This window comes from Pelodiscus sinensis, chromosome 1 (assembly GCF_049634645.1).
Source record: "Pelodiscus sinensis isolate JC-2024 chromosome 1, ASM4963464v1, whole genome shotgun sequence".
Taxonomy (NCBI): domain Eukaryota; kingdom Metazoa; phylum Chordata; order Testudines; family Trionychidae; genus Pelodiscus; species Pelodiscus sinensis.
In genome coordinates, this window is record NC_134711.1 from 303,203,873 (window position 1) to 303,228,680 (window position 24,808).

The window sequence follows — 24,808 nt, forward strand, 5'->3', positions numbered from 1 at the left end:
TATCTCATACATATTCTAAGCACTGAGAGAGTGGGATAGTTATTGCATTACCCATAGTAAATGTTGCATAGGAAAATGTAAAAAGATTGTACTTGATATTGAAAAGAAAACCTCTTTTTACATATTATACATACCATCAACTTGAAAATCAGTGGTGCTTGAAAATATTGTACATTGTGTGTTCAGTATTGTATCTCATCCAGTACACTTAATGGCCTGATAGCAATTATGTGAGTGAACCCAGAAAATCACTGTGCTCTAAAAATAAACTCTCACAAGAAAATGATAAAAGGCCATATCACTTGGAATGGAAACTTTTCATTGGATATATCCCATTGTTCATTGGAGTAACTTCCTTAGTCCTCTCTGTGTTGACAGTCTGCAGTGCAAATCTATTGGAAATTGAAGTCACACTTCCCTTTGCAAAGAGCAGCAGCTCAGGTCAGTGTTAACACATTGTTTTCTGAACTCCAGTTTGCAAGCACAGTATCAGAGATCCCGAAGGGTTTTCAATGGAGAGTGATCCAGTGAAGCTTTTTGCTAAGTGAGCGGCTTCCTGGTCATGTGAACATAGCCAGATTTTCGTGAATCTGTGGTACAAAGCCAGTAAAACTGTGGACTTGAGCAAAAGCAAAAAGATAGCTAAGAAGCTGGTGTCTCTGCAGATTTTCCAAATTGGTAGTCAGTGCGGGGAGTGAATTAAGAGACTAAAGATTGAATCAGGAAGACCTGGGATAAAAGTCACACCTCAGGCAACTTACAAACAACATGCCCATTTTTATGATGACTTTGACTAGGTCCTGAGTACTGCACCCAGCACAGAACCACTTGTGCTTCATGATGACCTGGTGAGCTGTGATGGAGCACTTCTGGCCCCTGAATCCGACATGGGGACTGATTGCAGCCTCCCAGACAGAATCATAACAGGATTATGACAGCCTCCCAGACAGGCTCCCAGACATGATCAGAAGTGACTTTTAATGAAACAAGTTCCAGAGCAGGCTCTGGAACAAGATCAACAGCAAAATCTCACTCATGAAGGAGCTCGTTTGGACCTCTTACACCGAGGAAGCGCACAGTTGCACCTGCTGAAAACATGGTGGAGATACAAGCCACTCCAGAGCCCTGGTAAGTGTATGATTCAAATTAAAAGTTTATATAAGGGATGATCTAGACAGTGCTTGGTCCTGCCATGAGGGCAGGGGACTGGACTCTCAAGGTCCCTTCCAGTACTAGGATTCTGTGATCACTGTAATGAGATCAATTTCTGATTAAAGAGCAATGCAAAAACACTAAGCCCGGGCTAGCACCATTTGAACACTAATGATGGATTACAGGGGTGGAAGTAGACTCCAGGACTTACCAGTGTACCCTGCAGCATGCTAGCATCTTTGGTAAAGGCCTGGCTCTGGGCCCCCAGAGCCGGCAGGGTTTGGGGCAGAAAGTGTGGGGCTGGAAGTGGACCTTTCCTCCAGCTAACCCAGTAGTAGCAACAACAAGGAGTCCCAGGGCTCCTGCAGTGATTTGAAGGACCCATACTCCTGTCTTGTGGTGACTGGGAGCCCCAACCCTTTGAAATCAGCAGGCCTTGGGACAGCTGCCCCTTTTGCTCCCCTCCCCATTGGAGGCCCTGCCAGACCCTACAGCAGGGCTTCTGCAGGGAGTGGGGGAGAGGGGAGAAGCGGCAGTGACATTTAATGTTGACTGTATGTGGGCTGGTAACGGTGGTCAGTTCTTACTAACCTGCTTGCTGCACCACTCTGCACCAGCAACTGTCACCTCTGTTGGATTGTATCAGGGTCTAGGCAACCCCAACTTCTCTTTCTCCATCCTTCCCACCCTGTGGTGTTCAAAATAGTAAATTGGAATTTCAGACTTTTACCTATCTGTAATGTAAATGTTAAGTCAAACAGATTTGTTAGTCATTCTTACTTTACTTCAGTGCTTTTTTTTGTTAAAAAAAAAAGTTGCTGGTAGTAGGGTTGCCAGATGGTTTGAAAATTTGTTGAGCAAAACAAACAAACAAACAAACAAAAAAGCCTGGGAGGTCTGGGCCGAAATCCAGTCATGGCCCCTTTAATTGCCGTCTGTCCCAAGTAGGCTTCCGTGCGGCGTGAGTGCTCCCATGGCTGGCTGGGGGCTGTGTCAGGGGAAAGCGGTGAGTGCTCCCCCAAAAAGGAAATGGTACACTCTACCGGTGTGTACCGGTTTCAAAAAAAGCACGGCTTTTAGAAGTAGGAATAAGATCCTCCGGAAAAGGGCTTTTTTTCCGGAGGATCGGGGCCAGTGTAGACGCTCTTTTCCGGCTTTTTTAAAAGCCGGAAAAAAGCGGCGGACATCTTTATTTAAATGCCGCGGGGGATATTTAAATCCCCCGTGGATTTCCCTATTACGACCTGTGAAATTAACATGCCCCTTTTGGAAAAGGGGCCAGTGTAGACGTAGCCAGTGTGTATGTTAGGGAAGCAATATACTGTTTCCAAATCTATCTAGTTTCAATTAGCAATAATCCATGCCTGGATTCAAACTGCACGTTTCAGAGATTTTTATGTTCAGCAAGAATAGGATAAGGCCTGTGTCCATCATGTTTATTCCATCATGGATTAGGATCCAATCTGGCTGCTGATTGCTGCAAACTTTTCCTGAAGCTACAACTCAGATAGTTTGTCACGTAGTGGAGAAGAGCATAGTTCCAGCCCTTCCTGTATAGATGTGCTGTTGGTCACTGCTTGAATATTTCTGTTGCATATGCTGCAGGATTCCCTGAAGCAGTCTGGAATACCATCTCCTTCTGTCAAATAGGGCACCAAGTGAGCTGTTATGTCTTCCAAAATATGAAAGGCTAAAATAAGAGAAAAAGCATTTTCCTGCGAGGATACTATCTATACTCCTCTTCCCCACCTCTCCTATGGCAATTACTTAGGAAATGTTAACAAAGCAGTTTTAATTTTAAAATTATCATTGCTTATGCACTTCTGCAACTGTAACAAAGCTATGTTGAGAGGCAGTGTGAGGACTGAAGCATCCCTTTCACAATATGTGTAGGTTCACTTTAGAATTGTTAATATTTTATGGCCTTGGTGTCCCACACTTATTAAGTCTGTTGCCCTCCATAGAACGTCTTTAAAAATATCCCTCTGTTGTTATATTTTAGGACCCTCAACTTATACTGCCTGCTGTTCTTCACAAACTCCATATCTGAGTCAGCATACCCTCAGGACCATTCTAGAAGAAAGTGTTTCTGTGAAGAACTCATGTTCAACATTCTTTAGAGAGAAGTTCCGGTACCAGAAGAAGAGGAATGAAAGATTGGAAAAACACCATGCTGAGAGGCAGGAAGAAAGTTTGAAGTTTGCCACCGAGCTGAAGGCAGGTATTTCAGCGAAGGTGGAGGCACTCACACTGCAGTTCCTGGGACAGTAACAACCAGCTAAGGGAGGAGGATAGAGCCCAACAGAACTTTTCCAGCAATTCCTGTCTTACTGGCTGAAAGAACATTGGCTTCTTGCTCCCTCTCCCACATCACAGCGTGATGCACCAGCAACACACTCTAAGCTCAGAAGTAGTTTGCACAACTCCATGTCAGAGAAGGCAACGCATTTAGGACTGGTGAGCAGCTGGGCTGGACAACTAAATCCCTGCAGCCTTCTTTTTTTCACCCGTTTGGTGGAAACCCTCACCTCATATGCCCACCACAGAGTGAGAGCTAAACATGTAAAGAAGGGAAATGAGAACTTGGGGGCAGGGAACTTGCAATTCTAGGGCATTAAATGTGTAAGGCATTAAATGTTTTTTGAGTACTTTCTCATGTTGATCCCTTGCTAAGTGTGTGTGCACTTATGTGTATAGTTGTCAGATTTTTTTCCCCTAGCGGTTTCTGTAGGGCTGGTTCCAGTGACCCTAGGAGTCTTGCGCTCATGTACTGGTATATGAGGTGCCACCAGCCCTGCACCACCTCAGTTTCTTTTTACTGCCTGTGATGATTGATTAGAATGCCTGTCTTTCTCTTTCTTTGCAAGCGTGACAGTTTTTCTCTTGAGCTATTCTGTAAATGGTTACTCATAGTTATTGTACTTAGTGCTAGTACTGTAATTGAATTAGTGTAATTAGTTGGTTGGGATGTCCATCCAAGGATCTGGTATGCCCGATCTCTGGGCTTCAAGTCACACACGAATTGCTCAAAGTCGATGCTGGTCAGTGATTCCCTTACAAACTGTTTGAAGGGCTTGGGGGAATCACATATAAGGGTTAAGTGCCACGTTTGCATGACCTTTAAAGCTAAGAACTCAGAAAGAGACAATTGGCTAACAGCCCTCTTAATGGAAGCCGCCCTCAGATCAGTGTTGGAGCTGTTCAGGGCCCTTTCTGTATTGAGCATCTCTGATTCCAGTGCCACTCTCTATTCCTTGAAGTTGTACAGGCATCTAGGAGGTCTTTCGTCCTCCTCCTCTGTCGAGGTTCTTGGGAGCTCTGAGATAAGACTCCTGTAGAATAAGGGACAGAGATAGGAACTTTAAGCATTGGTGTCACACTTTGTCTGCTTCATTCACCCCCCCAGGGCCTGTGAGGAACTGTAACAGCCCAAGACTGGCAATTTGAGGGTATGTCTAGACTGCATCCATCTGTTGGCAGAGGGATGCAGATTAGGCAGGTCGACATTGCAAATGAGGCAGGGATTTAAATATCCCGTGCCTAATTTGCATAAAAATGGCTGCCATATTTTGCCAACTCAGCACTTTGTCAGCAAAAAGCGGCAGTCTAGAGGGGGATCTGTCGAGAAAGAAAGCATTTTTCCGCAGATCCTGTAAACCTCCTTGCAGGAGGCATAAGAGATCTGTCAAAAAAGGCTTACTTTCTCGACAGATCCCCTTCTAGACTGCCACTTTTTGCCGACAAAGTGCTGAGTCGGCAAAATGCAGCGGCCATGTTTATGCAAATTAGGCACAGGATATTTAAATCCATGCCTCATTTGCAATGTCGACCTGCCTAATCTGCATCCCTCTGTCAACAGAGGGATGCAGTCTAGACATACCCTGAGAGTACACCTCAGGGTGACAGACTGGACTCTTGAATGGATCCTTTTTAACCGACTGTTCTTCCTTGTTGCATAGATCCAAATAACTTTGGACAATTGGGTGTTCAGCACAGTGTCAGCTGGACACTCCCTGTAGTTTTCCGCCACTGCCCCCTCTTCACCTTCCTTCCCTTATCTTCATGGACCCATCTCATGAGCAAAGTTTTGCCCAGAAGGTGGAAACCTTCCTAAGGGTAGAGATTGTAGAGGCATTCCCTTGAGATGTGAGGGAAAAGTGGGGGTGTCTACTCTCAGTATTTCCTTTTCCCAAAGGCCAAAGACACCTCAGACCCATCCTATACCTGTGTTCCCCTTAACATGTACCTCAAGAAGTTGATATTTTGCATGGTCTTTCTGGCCTCTTATTATTTCCTGTCTGGATTCAAGAGACTGTTTCACTACCCTCAATTTGAAGGACACTTATCTCATATCTCCATTTTCTGTGGACAAGTTTCTAAGGTTCCTCAGGATTATAATGTGCCAACACCACTACCATTTCACAACCTTGCCCTTTGGCATCTTGACAGTCCCAAGAGTGTTCCCAAAGTGTATGGCAATAGTGCCTGTTTACCTGAGGCATCAAAGGATGCAGCTCTACTCTTGCCTTGAGGACTGGTTGAACAGAGGCAGGTTGCAAACTCAGGTGCAACGCAGCCTTCACTTGGTGAGGTCCACTTGTCTGGATCTAAACCTGCTCAGAAACAAACAAAATTCAGCCCCTTTCCTGGTTCAGCAGATAGTGTTTATAGAAATGGCCCAAGCCAGAGCCTTCCTCCAAGTTCCAGGCAATCTCAGACTTTATCATCCATCTGAGAGTCCTCTTATTAACAAACACCTGAGTGTGCCTTTTGCTGTTTGCCATATGATGGCATTTACTTATGCGTTCTGGCATGTGTGCCTGCATCTCAGACTCATTCAGAAATGTTTGATGTTGGTGTATGTCTCTGGCCAGCACAATATAGACTTCATAGTCACAGTTTCAAGTTATGGTTGATCATCTCAAAGGTGGTAGTTAAATGCTTGATCAGTGTTTGAAGAGATTCCCTTTGTGATCCCATCTCTGTTGTTGTCTCTGGTCTACAATGCTTCAGACCTGGGACAGGCAGCACAAGTAGGCAATTTCACCATGCAGGATCATCATTCATTTTTCATAAACATAAGGAAACTCTTGGCATGTCATGTGTTCTGTACCTATCTTGTAGGCAGAGTGGTCCAGATCCTTATGGACAGTACCACTGTGAGGTTCTACATCTTTTTGTCAGCTCGTTTCCAGGAGGCCTTCTGTGGGACTTTTGTGTGCAGCATGCCATTCATCTTGTGGCCACACATCTTCCGGGAACCTGGAATGCAGTAGCAGATTTCCTCAGTGAGTCCTTCTTTTCTTGTCACAAGTGGTCACTCCACCCAGAAGTGGTCAGTGTGATCTTCCAAAGGTGGAATACTGCTCAGGTGGATGGACCTGTTCGCGTCCAGACAGAACAGAAAGTACCATTGTTTCTGCCCTCTCCAAGGGCTGGGTGAGGGCCTCTGCCCAACATTTTTATGTGTCTGTGGTCATTGATGCTCCTGTGCACCTTTCTGCCAATTCAGCTGATTCAGAGGATCCTGCTAAAGATCACACAAGACAAAAGTGATTTTCGTAGCTCCGTTGTGGCTGCACCAGAATTGGTTCAGCACGCTGTCAGACCTCTCAGTAGCAACACCATTACAGCTCCTGCTCTGACCAGACTTAATTTTCCAGAATCACAGCTGATTATTGCATACAAACCTAGTGACCCTGCATAGCTGCTTACGTGGCTGAACAGGACAAGTTCTAGCTGTGGCCACACTCAGCTTTTCTGCTAAATGTAGTGTCATCATTCTATGTCTACCAGTCTTCTTTCTGAAGGTTAGTGAGGAATGTAGATTGCCCACCTTGGATTCTCGGTGTGTCTTGGCCTTTTATATTGCAAGAACTAAGCCCTACTGTGAGTTTTATCACAATGGTGGACAGAGTGAAAGGCCAATTGGTTACCCCTGAAAAAATATCTCTGTGGATAAGAGCCTGCATCAGGTTCTGTTTGGAACAGGCAAATATGCCTCTGCAGTTATAACTGCCTATTCCACCAGAGTTCATACCTTGTTGGTGCCTTTCTAGTGCAGATGCTGATTCAGGATAACTGCTGAGCTACTGCCTGGTCATCTTCAGTCCCTACATTCTCATCCAATTATGGCATCACTCAACAGGCATGGGATGTTGCTGGCTTCGGATCATTGTTGCAAGCTGCATGACCATTAACTCTGCACCCAATTCCAGGAATACTGATAGTGAGTCATCTAGCATGGAATTGACATGAGCAAACACTGGAAGAATAAAAGATGATTACCTACCTTTTGTAACTGTTCTTTGAGATGGTTGCTCATGTGTGTTCCATGACTTGCTCTCCTTTCCCTTTGTCAGAGTAGATGGCAAGAAGGAACTCATATATTAGCATATGATCACAGATACCAGCCCTGCAGATACTGCTAAGACAAAACATTCCAGTGACTTTGCATGTGGACACACCTACCCATAGCATGGAATCAATATGAGTAACAACAGTTATGAAAGGTAAGTAAACCTCTTTTTCATGGCTTTTCTTTTTGAGAGTTTGGTTTTAAAATGGCAGCTGGCCTGCCCCAACACCGTGAGTGGTTTACTTGTTTCAGACCTGTTTAGAAATAAAGCATGATCTATTTTAAGAAATTTTATGCTGTCAGTACATCATATCATACAAACAGGATTTGAGACAATAAAAACATGTTGAGGAGTAATTAAACATTAAAGAGCAAACAGTATTCGTCTATTTGCGGCTCCCCAAATCTGACTTGCAATCAAGCCTACACCCCTCTCATGCACGGTCCCCTGCCAAAAATGAATGAGTCCCTATAACTTAAGCATATTTGTACAGGTACTATTCCCCCTCATCCATTGGGCTATGCAAGTCAGTAACGTGTGTTCACAAATCATCCCTTACTTCCACTGCACAGCTTCATTTAGCTCCCACGGTGACAGCTGTATGTTGTAGTTGATGGTATTGATCCAGTGTTCTCTTGCTGTCCTAAGTCTGTTTTCAGGGAGAAATGGCTCACCTCTGGCCTCTTGGTTGTGAAGAGCACGGCAAGTCATAGTAATGTGGACAGCTTTAATTATGCTGGCATCCATACGGATTTGCCAGCACCTCCAACATTATTTTAATTGTCCTAAAGCATATTCAACAACCATATTACAGCTGCTTAGAATGTAATTAAACCTTCTTTTGTCAGGGCCTTGGAAACCAGGATATAGTTTCATAAGCCAAGGCAAAAGAGAGTATGTGCTATCCCTCAGAATAACAGTGTGGACAACACCATTTATGTCAATGTCATTCAGTGAAAATAGTCCCCCAGCCAGTCCAAGAATTTAGACTGTTGAGCAGCTAAAACTCCAACATTATGAACTTTTTCTCTATAGACCACATTGACATTCATAAATCTCCCTCTGCGATCCACTAGTACCTGCATAACAATGTAGTACCCTTTGCAGTTTATATACTCATTCTCCTTGAGAAGGGCATATTATGAGCACGAGTCACATTACTAGCACTGCCAGTTACCAAACCTTCTCTCTCAAAGTGAGCAATTACCTCTGGAATATCTTTAATGCCTGTCACTGTAGGGTAAACCTGAGACCTGATTGCATCATTTACTTTTGCCACCACTTCACCCACAATCAACTTTCCATACCCACACCGGTTGGCAATAAAGCTGTAGTAGTGTCTGTGGTAGAAAGCTTCCATGCACCTATAGCAACCTTCTTCTAGACTGGCAAGGCTGACCATGAGTGTTTCTTTGTCCTGGAAGATGGTGGTTGGTGGATGGGTGGGATTAAGCTGCACACAAAGCTCCAGAAATGTTGCTTTCTTCATACAAAAGTCTTGGACCTGCTGCTTGTCATCCCAGGTCTGCATGACTCTATGGTCCCACTAGTCAGTGCTTGTGGATTGCTGTTTCTGGTATGGTCTACATAGGGGACTAGCTCAGTAAATACCAATTATACAGAGAAGCATTTGCCGCTTAGAGTCTGTAATGCCAGGTTACTCCTCTTCCTCCTGCAGCTCCACCTGGAAATCAGGTACCTTTCGTGGCACAGAAAACACTGCCAAAATGTCCACCTGTACCTTGCAAGCACTCTGTCAGCTTCCTGACATGAGTGAAAGTGCAACAAGAGAAGTTCATCCAAAGGTGCTGCCTCAATATTGCTGGCTCTGGGAGCTGAACAAAATGATTTCTTAGCAGGTTTTGCTGGAAGACAGTTCAGATTTTCGATAATGTGCAGGATGGCACCGTAGTTTACTCAAAGTGCAATACATTTCTAGGGCTAGAGCATCAGCATTGTGGGTAGTGGAGCACTAAGCACTATGGAATATGGTTAATTTGACTCAGATCTGTGCACTGCAGCATGGATGCCAGAGCACTAAGTTTGAGCACCTGTCAGAAAATTCTTAACCTAGGATTACAGTGCAATGTAGATGCTCAAGCCCAGGATTCCCTAATACAGGTCATCTGACTTGAGTCCCAATCAGCTTACACTGCTGTGTAGAGATAGCTTGTGTAAATTGGAAAGATTGTCTCTGTTACAAGAGAAGTTGGTCCAATAAAAGACATTCCCTTGCCCTTTTTTTTTACTTTCTATAAGTACAAGTAACACATAAGATTGATGAAATGGAAAGAAGTTAGCTAATTCCTTCTTATGTTTATTACATAGCTTTGGTAGGAAAGTAAAATTCTTTTTGATAATCTTTTATTGGACTTTGGTGGTGTTTTTTTTTTTTTTTTTTTTTTTTTTTTTTGCTGTCAAAGATATTCCCCCACGCTGTTTTGCTATAATTGGACTACTGCTTTTAGGGAAATATTGTCGTTAAGTAATTAGAGTATGGGTCTGAAATTCAACATTGATGGGTTCTCCTGTTGGTTCTGCCACTTTCTTATAGTGTCATCATGGGAAATTGATTAATTTCTCTGTGCTTCAGTTTACCCATTTGTCTATCTCATGGAAGTGTTGTAGAGTTTAATTATTATCTATTTATTTAGAATACTAATTGATCAAAATATATTCTTTTCAATAAAACTGATTTATAGTATACATTTACACACACACACACACACAGATTTTTAACCTCAGATTCAGCATTTGTTATATAGTAGTTTTGTTGCTATTGAGTTTTCTTTTACTGATTGAAGGTTGACTGAAGTTTAGGTTAGTAACTAGAATGATCCTGCTGTTTATTCTAACCACTAGGTTATCATATTTCTAAATATCAGGAACTATTAATTGAATGGTTAATGCAAAAAAAAATCATTTATCTGATCCTTCCTGTTTGAGTTTATGCAAGCATAAAAGACAGTCCCTACATGTGCTGCCTTAGTGTATATGTTGAAAATTAACTCAACAGCCGTTTTTGTCAGCCTAAAGACTTTGTGCAAAACTAACATACTGATCAGGTGCAATCTTGTAATTCTTTCTTGTACTAATATGTAATGGACTTGATTTTAATAAGTTCAGGAAAATCAGATGAGATATGAGAGTTCAGGTCTGAAATAATCTTGGGAACTTTCCTGTCCTTTTTCTATTTCCTTTATTAAAAAATACAGAAAAAAGTATTTCTTCTGTACTATTTGATTTTCATGGATTTATTGTTTTATTTTGATTTCAGGAAGACCATGCACTCAGCTGCAACTTCTGAACCCTGAACGATTTGCCCGGCTTATCAAAGAAGTTCTGAATACTGTGTGGCCTGGCAGGGACCTACTGGTACAGTGGTATCCAGTTTCAGAAGATAAAAATCACCCACCTATTTCGTGGCTTAAGATGGTCTGGAAGAATCTATATATACACTTTTCTGAAGACTTGGCTATGTTTGATGACATGCCTCTCATCCCGAAGATACCGCTAGAGGAAGATCAGGTATTAGTGGAACTTATTAGACTTAGGACACCATCTGCAATTATTTTAGAAGATGAATCTGAGACACAGCTTCCAGGATTTTTAGCTGACATCATTCAAAAACTTGGCGGTATTGTACTTAAGAAGTTAGATGCTTCCATCCAGCATCCGCTTTTTAAAAAGTATGTACATTCACCATCACCAGGTGCTGTTTTGCAGATAATGGAGAAACTGTCACTGCAAAAACTGTCTAGTCAAGTTTCATCATTACCTCCAGCACATAAAGATGCTCTCAGGAGATTCTTAGCTAGTTTAACTGATGTCAATGAAAAAGAGAGGAAAATTATTCAGGAGCTGTTGATATTTAAAAGAATTGAGCAATCATGTGATGAAGGGGTTTCTGCTTTTACTGGATTAAAAGGTTGTAAAGTGTTGCATCACACTGCCAAACTTCCACCTGGTTTGAGACTTTCTATTCCAATAATTGACAGCAGAGATGAAGCTACCATTCGTTTAGCTAACATACTACAAGTTGAACAGTTAAAGAGCACAGATTGTCTAAAGTTTATTATACAGGATATTCAAAATGACTTTTATTCTTATGATGAAACAACACAAATTATGCTCTGGGTTCTTGAAAATCTGACATTCCTCAAAAATGAGAATAGAGATGTGCTAGCTTGGCTGACATCCCTAAAATTTATTCAGATTTCAGAAGGAAGCATAGTGTCGGCCAATGAACTTTTTGATCCTGAGGTAGAAGTACTGCAAAATCTGTTTTATGCTGAGGAGGAAATTTGTTTCCCACCTAGCATTTTTACAACATCTTCAGATATTCTTCATTCTCTGAGACAAATAGGTTTAAAAAGTGAAAGCAATCTTGAAGAAAAAGATATTATGCGAGTGGCAAATAAAATTGAAAGTTTGCAAGGTGATTCTAGCACAAGCCATGATGTATTATTAAGAAAAGCTAGAACTCTGTTAATGATTTTGAACAAAAATCATATGTTGCTGCAGTCACCTGAAGCTAAAACGCTGCTGAAAAAATTAAAATGGATTCCAGCGTGTAAGGAAAGACCTCCAAACTATCCTGCATCATTGGTTTGGAAAGGAGACCTTTGTAATTTTTGTTCACCACCAGAAATGTGTAATATAGCTCATGCAATTTTAGCCGGTTCATCAGTTCCCTTTGTGGAAGGTGTCCATTTAAATATAGAAAAAGCACTTGGCATGTCCATCAAACCTGGAATAAAAGCAGTCCTAAAACATTTTAAAGTGGTGGTTGATTGGCACAGTTCTAAAACCTTTAGTGATGAAGATTATTACCAATTTCAGCATATATTGCTTGAAATTTATGGATTTATGCACGATCACTTAGAAGAAGGTAAAGATGCTTTTAAAGCCTTGACATTTCCCTGGGTCTGGACTGGTAAAACATTTTGTTCCCTTACCCAGGCTGTAATAATGTCAGTACCTGATCTTGATCTCCAGCCTTATTTGCATAATGTACCAAAAACGATGGCTAAATTCCACCAGTTGTTTAAAAGTTGTGGTTCAGTTGAGCAGTTGACACCAGACCATGTTTCCATGGTCATTCAGAAAATATATCTAAAGAGTGAGCAATCTCTCAATGAAGAGGAGAGTAAACAAAATCTTCATATTATGCTGAATATTATAAGATGGCTATATAGCAGTCAGATTCCAGCAAGTCTGAATACACCTGTGCCTATATATTGTAGCAAGCGTCCTTTTAAGCTTGTAATGAAACCAATTCATGAATGTTGTTATTGTGACATCAAAGTTGATGACTTAAATGATTTGCTTGAAGATTCTACAGAACCAATAATTCTGGTGCATGAAGACATACCTATGAAAACTGCAGAATGGTTAAATGTGCCCTGCCTCAGTACAAGATTGATTAATCCAGAAAACATGGGATTTGAGCAATCTGGGCAAAGAGAACCTCTGACTGTAAGAATTAAAAACATTTTGGAGGAATACCCTTCTGTTTCAGATATATTTAAAGAGCTACTTCAAAATGCCGATGATGCCAATGCGACAGAATGTAATTTCATGATTGACATGAGAAGAAATATGAATATAAGAGAGAATCTTTTGGATCCAGGAATGGCAGCATGTCATGGACCAGCTTTATGGTCATTCAACAATTCTGAATTTTCTGACTCAGATTTTCTAAATATAACTAGATTAGGTGAGTCTCTAAAAAGAGAAGAAGTTGATAAAGTGGGGAAATTTGGATTAGGGTTCAACTCTGTTTACCATATCACTGATATTCCCATCATTATGAGCCGAGAATTCATGATAATGTTTGATCCAAACATTAACCATCTCAGTAAACATATTAGAGATAAATCTAATCCTGGGATCAAGATTAATTGGAGTAAGCAACAGAAAAGGCTGCGAAAATTTCCTAATCAGTTCAAGCCATTTATAGGTGTGTTTGGTTGTCAGCTACCATTGACTGTGGAGGCTCCTTACAGTTATAAAGGGACACTTTTCAGACTTTCCTTTAGAACTCAACAGGAAGCTAAAGTGAGTGAAGTTAGCAGTACTTGCTATAATACAGCAGATATTTATTCTCTTGTGGATGAGTTTAGCATTTGTGGTCATAGACTGATTATATTCACTCAGTGTGTAAATTCAATGGTTCTGAAATACTTGAAAGTTGAGGAATCTGACCCTGGTGTAGCACAAGATACAGTGACCATTAAAAAAAGTCTGTGTTCCTCTAAAGCATTGGCTACACCAGTTGTAAATGTTTTAAAGGAAGCAGCAAAGCTCATGAAGACTTGCAGCAGCAGTAATAGAAAACTTCCCACTGAAACTCCAAAGTCTTCATGTATCCTGCAGATAGTAGTAGAAGAATTTCATTATGTATTTAGGCGGATTGCTGACTTACAGTCTCCACTTTTCAGAGGTCCAGAAGATGATCCAGCTTCTCTTTTTGAAACGGCTAAAGCTGGACAGGTGAAAAGGCCAGCTGAAGAACTGCCACAAAAAACAGTAGATTCTACAACTTGGCTCATATGTTCTTGTATGGATATTGGTGATGCTCTAAAATTTTCATTACATGAAAGTGGACGAAGACTAGGCCTTGTTCCCTGTGGTGGAGTAGGAGTACTGCTGTCTGAAACTCAGGACCAAAAGTGGATTGTGAAACCTAATTGCAAAAACATTGGAGAAGTATTCTGCTACTTACCGCTACGAATAAAAACAGGTTTACCCGTTCACATCAATGGTTGTTTTGCTGTTACTTCAAATAGAAAAGAGATCTGGAAAACAGACACAAAAGGAAGATGGAACACAATATTCATGAGACATGTCATTGTAAAGGCCTATTTAGAAGCACTTTGTGTTTTACGTGACATGACAGTCAATGGTGAGCTAGCTGACTACAGTTACTATGCAGTATGGCCAGATCCTGACTCAGTGCATGATGATTTTTCTGTGATATGTCAAGGATTTTATGAAGATATAGCTCATGCAAAAGGCAAAGAAAGAATCAAAGTGTTCTCTGATGGTTCATCTTGGGTTTCCATGAAGAATGTGAGGTTTTTAGATGATTCAATATTGAAGCGTCCAGATATTGGACCATCAGCATTTAAAATCTTCCTCAAATACCTTAAAAAAACTGGATCAAAAAATCTTTGCACTGTGGAGCTTCCATCTTGGGTGAAGACAGGGTTTGAAGAAGCAGGATGTAAATATATATTACTAGAGAACACTTTCTCTGAGAGACAGTTCTTTTCTGAAGTTTTTTTCCCTAATATTCAGGAAATTGATGCAGAGCTGCGTGATCCTTTGATGAGTTATGTTTTGTATGAAAAGATTGAGGAGTTCTCAGGAATACTTCGTGTTACTCCATGTATTCCTTGTTCTTTGGATAGACATTCTTTAGTTATACCTTCAAGTTTGATTCACCCTGAAGGAAGAGTTGCAAAGTTGTATGATGCTAAAGATGGAAGATTTCCTTATGGCAGCAGTCAGGATTACCTTAATCCAGTTATCTTGGTTAAACTTGTTCAGTTAGGTATGGCTAAGGATGATGTCTCATGGGAAGATCTAATAGAACGTGCAGAATCAGTAGCAGTAATTAATAGAAATGATCATGTTGCAGCTTGTCTCAGAAGCAGCATTATATTAAGTCTCATTGATGAAAAACTAAAATGTAGAGATCCTAGAGCTAAAGAATTTGCTGCAAAATGCCAAACAATCCCTTTTCTCCCATTCCTCCCAAAACCAGCAGGCTTCTCATTACCCTGGAAGGGTAGTGACTTTGAGCCTGAAACAATGTTTTCAGCAACTGATCTTTTTACTGCTGATCATCAAGATATTGTTTGTCTTTTACGACCAGTTCTTAATGAAAACTCTCATTCCTTTAAAGGTTGTGGGGCTATATCATTAGCTGTCAAAGACTTCTTGGGTTTACTTAAGAAACCAACTGTTAATCTGGTCATAAATCAGTTGCAAGAAGTTGCAAAGTCATTTGATGGAATTACTTTGTACCAGGAGAATATCACCAATGCTTGCTACAAATACCTCCATGAAGCAATGCTACAAAATGAAACAACAAAAGCAGTCATCATTGAAAAGTTGAAAAATTGTAGTTTCATTCTTGTCGAGAGTGCATATGTTGTCCCAACAAAAGTGTGTTTTCATTTGAATTTTGAAGCAACACCATATCTTTATCAGTTGCCTAATAAATATAAAAATAGTTTCCGTGAACTATTTGAAAATGTAGGTGTAAGACATGCTTTTACTGTTGAAGATTTTGCCTCAGTTCTTGAGACTGTAAATCATGAAAGGGGATGCAAACAGCTAACAGAAGAGAATTTTCAGCGTTGTAGGAGAATCATTAGTGAAGGAATATGGAGTCTCATTAGAGAGAAGAAGCAAGAATTATGTGAGAAAAAATATGGTGAGATTTTGTTGCCAGATACTCATTTGGCACTTTTACCTGCTAAATCTTTGTGCTACAATGACTGTCCTTGGATAAAAGTTAAAGATACAACTGTAAAATACTGTCACGCTGATATCCCTAGAGAAGTTGCAGTAAAACTTGGTGCAGTACCCAAGCGACATAAAGCTTTAGAAAGATATGCCTCTAATATCTGTTTTACTACTCTTGGGACTGAGTTTGGACAGAAAGAAAAATTGACAAGTAGAATTAAAAGCATTCTTAATGCCTATCCCTCTGAAAAAGAAATGCTGAAAGAGCTTCTTCAGAATGCGGATGATGCAAAAGCTACAGAAATCTGTTTTGTGTTTGATTCTAGACAACATCCAGTTGATAGAATATTTGATGAGAAATGGGCACCACTTCAAGGTCCAGCACTATGTGTTTACAACAATCAGCCTTTCACAGAGGATGACATAAGAGGAATTCAGAACCTTGGAAAAGGCACTAAAGAAGGAAATCCATGTAAAACTGGACAATATGGGATAGGATTCAATTCTGTGTATCACATTACTGACTGCCCATCTTTCATATCTGGTAATGATATACTATGTATCTTTGATCCCCATGCTAGATATGCACCAGGTGCAACTTCAATGAGTCCTGGACGTATGTTTAGAGATTTAGATGCAGATTTCAGAACACAGTTCTCAGATGTACTGGACCTTTATTTAGGAAATCACTTTAAAATGGATAATTGCACAATGTTTAGGTTTCCACTTCGAAATGCAGAAATGGCAAAAGTGTCAGAAATTTCCCCAGTTCCATGTTCAGATAGAATGGTCCAAAATCTTCTGGATAAGCTGCGCACAGATGGAGCAGAACTTCTAATGTTTTTAAATCACATGGAAAAAATTTCCATTTGTGAAATAGAAAAAGCAACTGGAGCATTGAATGTGTTATATTCTGTAAAGGGCAATATCACTGATGGAGACAGATTGAAACGGAAGCAATTCCATGCATCTGTAATTGACAGCGTAACTAAAAAAAAGCAGTTAAGTGAAATACCTGTGCAACAAATTACTTACACTATGGATACCGAAGATTCTGAAGGGAACCTTACATCTTGGTTAATTTGTAACAGATCAGGTTTTTCAGCTATGGAAAAGGTGTCTAAGAGTGTTATATCAGCTCACAAGAACGAAGACATTACTCTTTTTCCACGTGGAGGTGTAGCTGCTTGCATTACTCACAACTACAAAAAACCACATCGGGCATTTTGTTTCTTACCCTTATCATTAGAAACCGGGTTACCTTTTCATGTGAATGGACATTTTGCTCTAGATTCTGCCAGAAGAAATCTATGGAGGGATGATAATGGAGTTGGAGTAAGAAGTGATTGGAATAATAGCCTAATGACAGCACTAATAGCACCCGCCTATGTTGAACTACTGATTCAACTAAAAAAACGTTACTTTCCAGGCACTGATCCCACAGTATCAGTATTGCAAAACACACCTGTTCATATTGTAAAAGACACTTTGAAAAAATTTTTGTCTTTCTTCCCTGTTAACAGACTTGATCTGCAGCCAGATTGGTATTGCTTAGTGAAAGCAGTTTACAGCTGCATTCATGAAGATTTAAAACGCCTCTTACCTGTTGTGCGGGCTCCAAATATTGATGGCTCTGATTTACATTCTGCTGTTATTATTACTTGGGTTAATATGTCTACCTCGAACAAAGGTAGGCCATTCTTTGACAATTTGCTACAAGATGAGTTGCATCACCTCAAAAATGTAGACTACATCACAACACGTAAGACAGTGGCAGAAAATGTTTATAGACTCAAACATCTTCTTTTAGAAATTGGATTCAATTTGGTATATAACTGTGATGAAACAGCAAATCTTTACCATTGTCTTGTAGATGCAGATATACCTGTCAGCTATGTGACTCCTGCTGACGTCCGATTTTTTTTGATGACTTTTTCTTCTCCAGACTCTAATTGCCACATTGGAAAGTTGCCTTGTCGTCTTCAACAGACAAACCTGAAACTCTTTCACAGTCTAAAACTTCTGGTTGATTATTGCTTTAAGGATGCTGAAGAAAATGATGTCCAAATTGAGGGGTTGCCACTTCTTATTACACTTGACAATGTCTTACAAGTTTTTGATTCAAAGAGGCCAAAGTTCTTAACAACGTATCATGAACTGATTCCATCTCGCAAGGATCTGTTTATGAACACTCTGTATTTGAGATACAGTAATATTTTACTTAGATGTGAGGTAGCAAAAGCTTTTGATATCACAAGTTTTGCTGATTTGTTATCATCTGTGTTGCCTAGAGAATATAAAACCAGAAGTTTTGTACGATGGAAAGAAAATTTTGCAAGTGAATCTTGGCTTAAAAATACATGGCATTTTATCAGTGAATCTGTAAATGTTAAGGAAGATCAAGAGGATATGACACCAAAATTTGATGATGTTGTTGATACTTTGAAGGATTGGGCTTTGCTTCCAGGTATGAAGTTTACTGTCTCAGCCAATCAGCTTGTTGTACCAGAGTGTGATGTCTTATTGCCCCTCAGCTTAATGCACATAGCTCTTTTCCCAAATGCTCAGAGTGATAAAGTTTTCCATGCTTTAATGAAAACTGGTTGTATTCAGCTTGCGTTGAACAAGATATGCTCCAAAGACAATGTTTTAATGCCTCTGTTGTCAGGATATACAGCAAATATAGATAATCCATCAAGCATTCTGAAAGCCATACACTATATGGTGCAGACTTCAACATTTAAGACTGAAAAATTAGCAGAAAATGATTTTGAGGCCCTTCTAATGTACTTTAGTTGCCATTTAAGTCATTTGATGTCTCAGGATGACATCAAAATTTTAAAGTCTCTTCCATGCTATAAATCCATTAGTGGTCGATACATCAGTATTTCAAAATGTGGAACATGTTACATACTTACAAAAAGTATTCCTTCAGTTGAAGTGGATAGATGGACACAGTCAACTTCATCTGCCTTTCTTGAAGAAAAAATTAATTTGAAAGACTTGTACACTGTGCTTGGTTGTGTCCCTGTGGATGATCTTGAAGTGTATTTGAAGCATCTTTTACCAAAAATTGAAAGTCTGTCTTATGATGCAAAGGTACAACATCTGATCTACTTAAAGAACAGACTTACTGGCATCGAGGAATCTTCAGAAATAAAGGAACAGCTATTTGAAAAGCTGGAAAGCTTTTTGATAATTCATGATGCAAGCAATAGATTAAAACCTGCAAAACATTTTTATGACAGAACTGTAAAAGTCTTTGAAGTTATGCTTCCTGAAAAATTATTCATACCTCAAGATTTCTTTAAGAGACTGGAACAGCTCACAAAACCGAAGAATCAAGGGGCATTCCTTACATCCTGGGTAACATTCCTGAGGAATATAGGACTAAAATACATCATTTCTCAGCAACAGTTACTACAGTTTGCTAAGGAGATCAGTATGAGAGCAAACACAGAAAGCTGGTCTAAGGAAACACTGCAAAATACAGTTGATGTCCTCCTTCATCACATATTTCAGGAAAGAACTGATTTATTATTGGGAAACTTTCTAAAAGAATTATCTTTAATTCCTTTTTTGTGTCCAGAGCGTGCGCCTGCTGAAATTGTCAGATTTCATCCTCAGTATCAAGAGGTTAATGGAACGCTACCTCTTATAAGATTCAGTGGAGCACAAGTAAACCCTAAATTCAAACAGACTGATGTTTTACAATTGCTATGGACCTCATGTCCTATTCTTCCTGAAAAAGCTACACCTTTAAGTATCAAAGAACAGGAAGGAAGCAGTCTTGGTCCACAAGAACAGCTTGAACAGGTTTTAACTATGCTTAATGTTAACTTGGATCCTCCTTTGGACAAAGTTATCAATAACTGCAGAAATATATGCAATATAACAACTTTAGATGAGGATATGGTGAAAACCAGAGCTAAGGTACTAAGAAGTATCTATGAATTTCTCAGTACAGAGAAAAGGGAATTCCGCTTTCAGCTTCGAGGGATTGCTTTTGTGATGGTGGAAGAAGGTTGGAAGCTCCTGAAGCCTGAGGAGGTAGTCATAAATCTTGAGTATGAATCTGATTTCAAACCTTACCTTTACAAACTTCCTTTAGAACTTGGCACCTTCCACCAATTGTTTAAACATTTAGGTACTGAAGATGTTATTTCAACAAAACAATATGTTGAGGTTTTAAGTCGCATATTCAAGAACTCTGAAGGAAAACAATTGGATCCTAATGAAATGCGCACAGTTAAAAGAGTTGTTTCTGGCCTGTTTAAAAGTCTGCAAAATGATTCTGTTAAGGTTAGAAATGACCTTGAGAATGTGAGAGATCTGGCTCTTTACCTTCCCAGTCAAGATGGTAGATTGGTAAAATCAAGTATCTTAGTTTTTGATGATGCACCACATTACAAAAGTAGAATACAGGGTAATATTGGTGTACAGATGCTCGTTGATCTTAGCCAGTGTTATTTAGGAAAAGACCATGGTTTTCACACTAAGCTGATAATGCTATTTCCTCAGAAACTGAGGCCTCGCCTACTTAGCAGTATTCTTGAAGAATTGTTGGATGAAGAATCTCCCAAAACATGTCAGTTTGGAGCATTATGTTCTCTACAAGGAAGGTTGCAGTTACTATTATCTTCTGAACAGTTTATTACAGGACTCATTAGAATTATGAAGCATGAAAATGACAACGCTTTCTTAGCCAATGAAGAAAAGGCCATAAAACTGTGCAAAGCCTTGCGAGAAGGCTTGAAAGTTTCCTGTTTTGAGAAGTTGCAAACAACATTAAGGGTTAAAGGTTTTACTCCTATTCCACACAGTAGAAGTGAAACATTTGCTTTTTTAAAGCGATATGGGAATGCAGTAATACTGCTTTATATACAGCACTCTGATAGCAAAGACATAAATTTCCTCTTAGCATTAGCAATGACCCTGAAATCTGCAACCGACAATCTAATTTCTGATACCTCATATTTAATTGCTATGTTGGGTTGCAATGATATTTACAGAATTAGTGAGAAGCTTGATAGTTTAGGAGTGAAGTATGACTCCTCAGAACCATCAAAGCTTGAATTACCAATGCCTGGCACTCCTATCCCAGCTGAAATTCATTACACTCTCCTTATGGATCCAATGAATGTTTTCTATCCAGGTGAATATGTTGGTTACCTTGTTGATGCTGAAGGTGGTGATATATATGGATCATACCAACCAACATATACATATGCAATCATTGTACAAGAAGTAGAAAGGGAAGATGATGAAAATTCCAGTTTTCTAGGCAAGATTTATCAGATTGATATTGGATATAGTGAGTACAAAATAGTGAGTTCTCTTGATTTATACAAGTTTTCTAGGCCCGATGAAAGTTCTCAGAGTAAAGACAGCGCACCTTCAACCCCAACTAGTCCTACAGAATTTCCAGCACATGGTCCTAGAACAGTTCCTCCTCTTTTCTCTGGTAGAGAGAGCCATAAAACAACATCTTCAAAACATCACTCTCCCAAAAAGATTAAGCCAAATTCTTTGCCAGAAATATTAAGAGAAGTGACCTCAGTGATTGAACAAGCTTGGAAACTTCCAGAATCTGAAAGGAAAAAGATTATTAGAAGATTGTATCTTAAGTGGCATCCAGATAAAAATTCAGAGAATCTTGACATAGCCAATGAAGTTTTCAAACATTTACAGAATGAGATTAACAGACTAGAAAAACAGGCTTTTATAGATCAAAATGCAGACAGAGCATCAAGACGAACATTTTCATCCTCAGCTTCTCGGTATCAGTCAGACAAATTTTCATTTCAAAGATTTTATACTTCGTGGAATCAAGAAGCTACAAGCCATAAATCTGAAAGGCAACAGTATAAAGAAAAGTGCCCATCTTCCACAGGGCCATCTTACTCTTCACGTTTCTTTGTACCACCCACATTCAAGTCTGTTGGTAATCCTGTGGAAGCACGTAGATGGCTTAGGCAGGCTCGAGCAAACTTTTCAGCTGCAAGAAATGACCTTCATAAAAATGCTAATGAATGGGTGTGCTTCAAATGCTATCTCTCCACTAAATTAGCCTTGATTGCAGCTGACTATGCAGTAAGGGGTAAATCAGATAAAGATGTAAAACCAGCTGCACTTGCACAAAAAATAGAGGAATATAGTCAACAACTTGAAGGACTTACAAATGATGTTCACACACTGGAAGCTTATGGAGTAGATAGCTTAAAAACTCGATATCCTGATATGCTTCCCTTTCCACAGATTCCAAATGACAGGTTCACTTCTGAAGTTGCCATGAGAGTGATGGAGTGCACTGCTTGTATTATAATAAAACTTGAAAACTTTATACAACAAAAAGTGTGAGAGATTTGAAAAAGTTAGAATATTGTACTCTGTAGAACTAGATATTTAATATGATGGGATAGAAATGTAATTTACATGTGCAGATTACTATATTTCTGAAAGGTTACACTTACCAAACATCTTAGAAATACAATGTGCATATGTGAATGGTACTGAAGTATTTAGAATTGAAATTAATTTAAACAGACCATTTTTTTCTGAGCCTACTGTATAAGCAAGCTGTAAAACATGAATATTGTAAAATTTGCAGGGAGAGTGAGGTGCGAAAAGTAGATGCCTGTAGAGTACATTGGTTAAAGTACATATTATTGGACTGCACTTTATGTAACCAAAGGTTAGCAGTATGTTAGATAAAACTTGTATATACACTTATATTTTATTTCATTTAATATTATGTTTCCAAAAATGTGGTGTCACCTTTTTAGTATACTGTTTAGACTGGACAAATTACTAAATGAAAAATAATAAAATAACTTTGGAGAGGAGTTACTCCAGAGCATTTCTTTATTCTTTTGTGTTCCATGGACATTGATGTCTCTCATAGTAGTATTCTTATCAGCTGGATCTGATTATCAGTTTGCTGCAGTATTACATCCTAAAGTTTAAAGGATAATACAGTACCTTTGACTTGTACAATATTTTACTCCTGATTAATATTACTTGACTTAAACATACAACATCATGTAGTGCATTGAATGCATTTACTTAATTATAATTAGGTATTTAATTTACATTTTCTGTTCAAGAGCCTGTCATTGTTTATTTAATGAAAACTGCATATGGATAACCTGATAGGTGACCATTAATGTATAGAGTTTTATGAAGGGTTTTTGAAAACCATTCACCAAAACTAAATTCTCAAATGTCTACACTTGAGTGTTGTGCTTCTTTATACTTTCCTCAAATAAACATTGGAAATGTAGTATGATTTGGTAAGCCATTATTTGGCATACAGCAGGCAATATCTTTTGTTATATGTCAAAAGGTGCTGTAATGTAACGCTTTTTTATTTTGTTTTTCACGATGGCACTAGACATGTTTGATTTTTAGTTCATTTTCTTTTATAAACTATAATACTTCTGGTAATGTCATGTAATGTATTCAGCAATCACTATTTGTAAAGAATTATGGGAACTTGTAAATAGGATTTTTTCATTTGTTTTTTGTTCAAATCTGCAATATTTAACATAAATGTTCATCATATCCCAATGATATGATTGTCATAACTGTTTACTTGCTAGCATAGTGGAACTGTAATTTCACTTACAGAATGTAAAGGCAAACATATAATAACATGATCTTGCAGGGGTGCTGAGGGTGCAGCAGCATGTAATCCAAAAAAGAAAATACTGACAAAGGTTTTTTCAGTTTCATTCACATAAATAAGGGCTTGTTGTGTTCAGAAACCTCAGAAGTAATTATTTGAAATAGGATGAAATTTATGCTGTTTGGAAAACTGTATTGCTTCTGGTTGTGAAGCCTTGTGATTATTTCTGCTGTTATATTAAGTGCCATAACTTTAATAAAGAAAAATGCAAAAACATACTTCAGACTGTGTCTCTCTTAGTTTTATAAACTAGCCCAGTTTTAACCAATAATATCAAGCTTGCTTTTAGCTAAATCACTTCTTTTTGGTTCATTGCAGTCAACTGTGCTGTATGCATTAGTATATTAAAAAGAAAAATATGCAGGTGAATGCTTTTTTTCTTATAAAAGTTCATATCCCACTTTTCACATTTCATAGAAAAATATATTTGATGATTTTGAGCAACAACTTGCAGTCAGGTAAAATAGAAAACTAGGTGTGCTCATGAAATAAAGTAATTAGTAGTAGCTTTTAAATGGTAGTATTAATGATCAGGTAATTGTTATGGTAATTATTACATGAAAAAGTGTTCAATATATGCAAGATGTGCGAGTGTGTCTAAAATTACTAGCAACATGAAAAAATTATTGAAAATATTTGTCATTAATATTTAATGTACAATACCATCATGTGGAATAGTGCTAAGAAAGCATCGTCATAAGAACAATTTGAAGGCTATTCAAAGACATTCTCAGGGAGCATCTTTGAAATGAATAGTTATGAGTGAAAATATGTACTTTCCTCAAAAACAATGTGATTAACCCTTTAAAATGTTTGTTCAACATGGTACTGAATAAGCTTTGTTAGTCATATTTAAGTGCTGATAATATCCTATAGAAAATTAATGTTTACCTTGCCTGGCTTAAATTTTAAAACCATAGATGTTGCTCTAGGGCAGGGGTGGCCAACCCGTTCCAGATGAAGAGTCACAATCCCAATGGAGACAGTGTGAAGATCCAAGGCAAAGTTGTGGAGCAAAAAAAAAAAAAGTAGGTGCTAGTACATCCATCCCAGGGCATGGCTCTTTTTTTTTTTTTTTTTTTTTTTTTGCAGTTGGGGGTGGGGATTTGGTTAATAACTTTTCCCCAGGTCT

General features: G+C 39.0%; 1 protein-coding gene across 9 annotated transcripts in view; it reads left to right on the forward strand.

Annotated features, from left to right (window-relative positions):
- The window catches only part of SACS (sacsin molecular chaperone), a 161,103-nt gene extending 137,209 nt beyond the window's left edge, over positions 1-23,894 (forward strand). For 7 of the 9 annotated variants that reach the window (XM_006138876.4, XM_006138875.3, XM_014581461.3 and 4 more), the window contains one exon: positions 10,789-23,894. In XM_006138876.4, coding sequence (XP_006138938.2) covers positions 10,789-22,349 — 11,561 coding nt within the window. In that variant the 3' untranslated portion in view covers positions 22,350-23,894. Of the gene's footprint in view, positions 1-828; positions 1,129-3,154; positions 3,610-10,788 lie in introns of those variants that run through there. The other 2 variants (XM_025179372.2, XM_075919275.1) reach the window with 2 other exon arrangements.
- Positions 23,895-24,808: the final 914 nt, after the last annotated feature.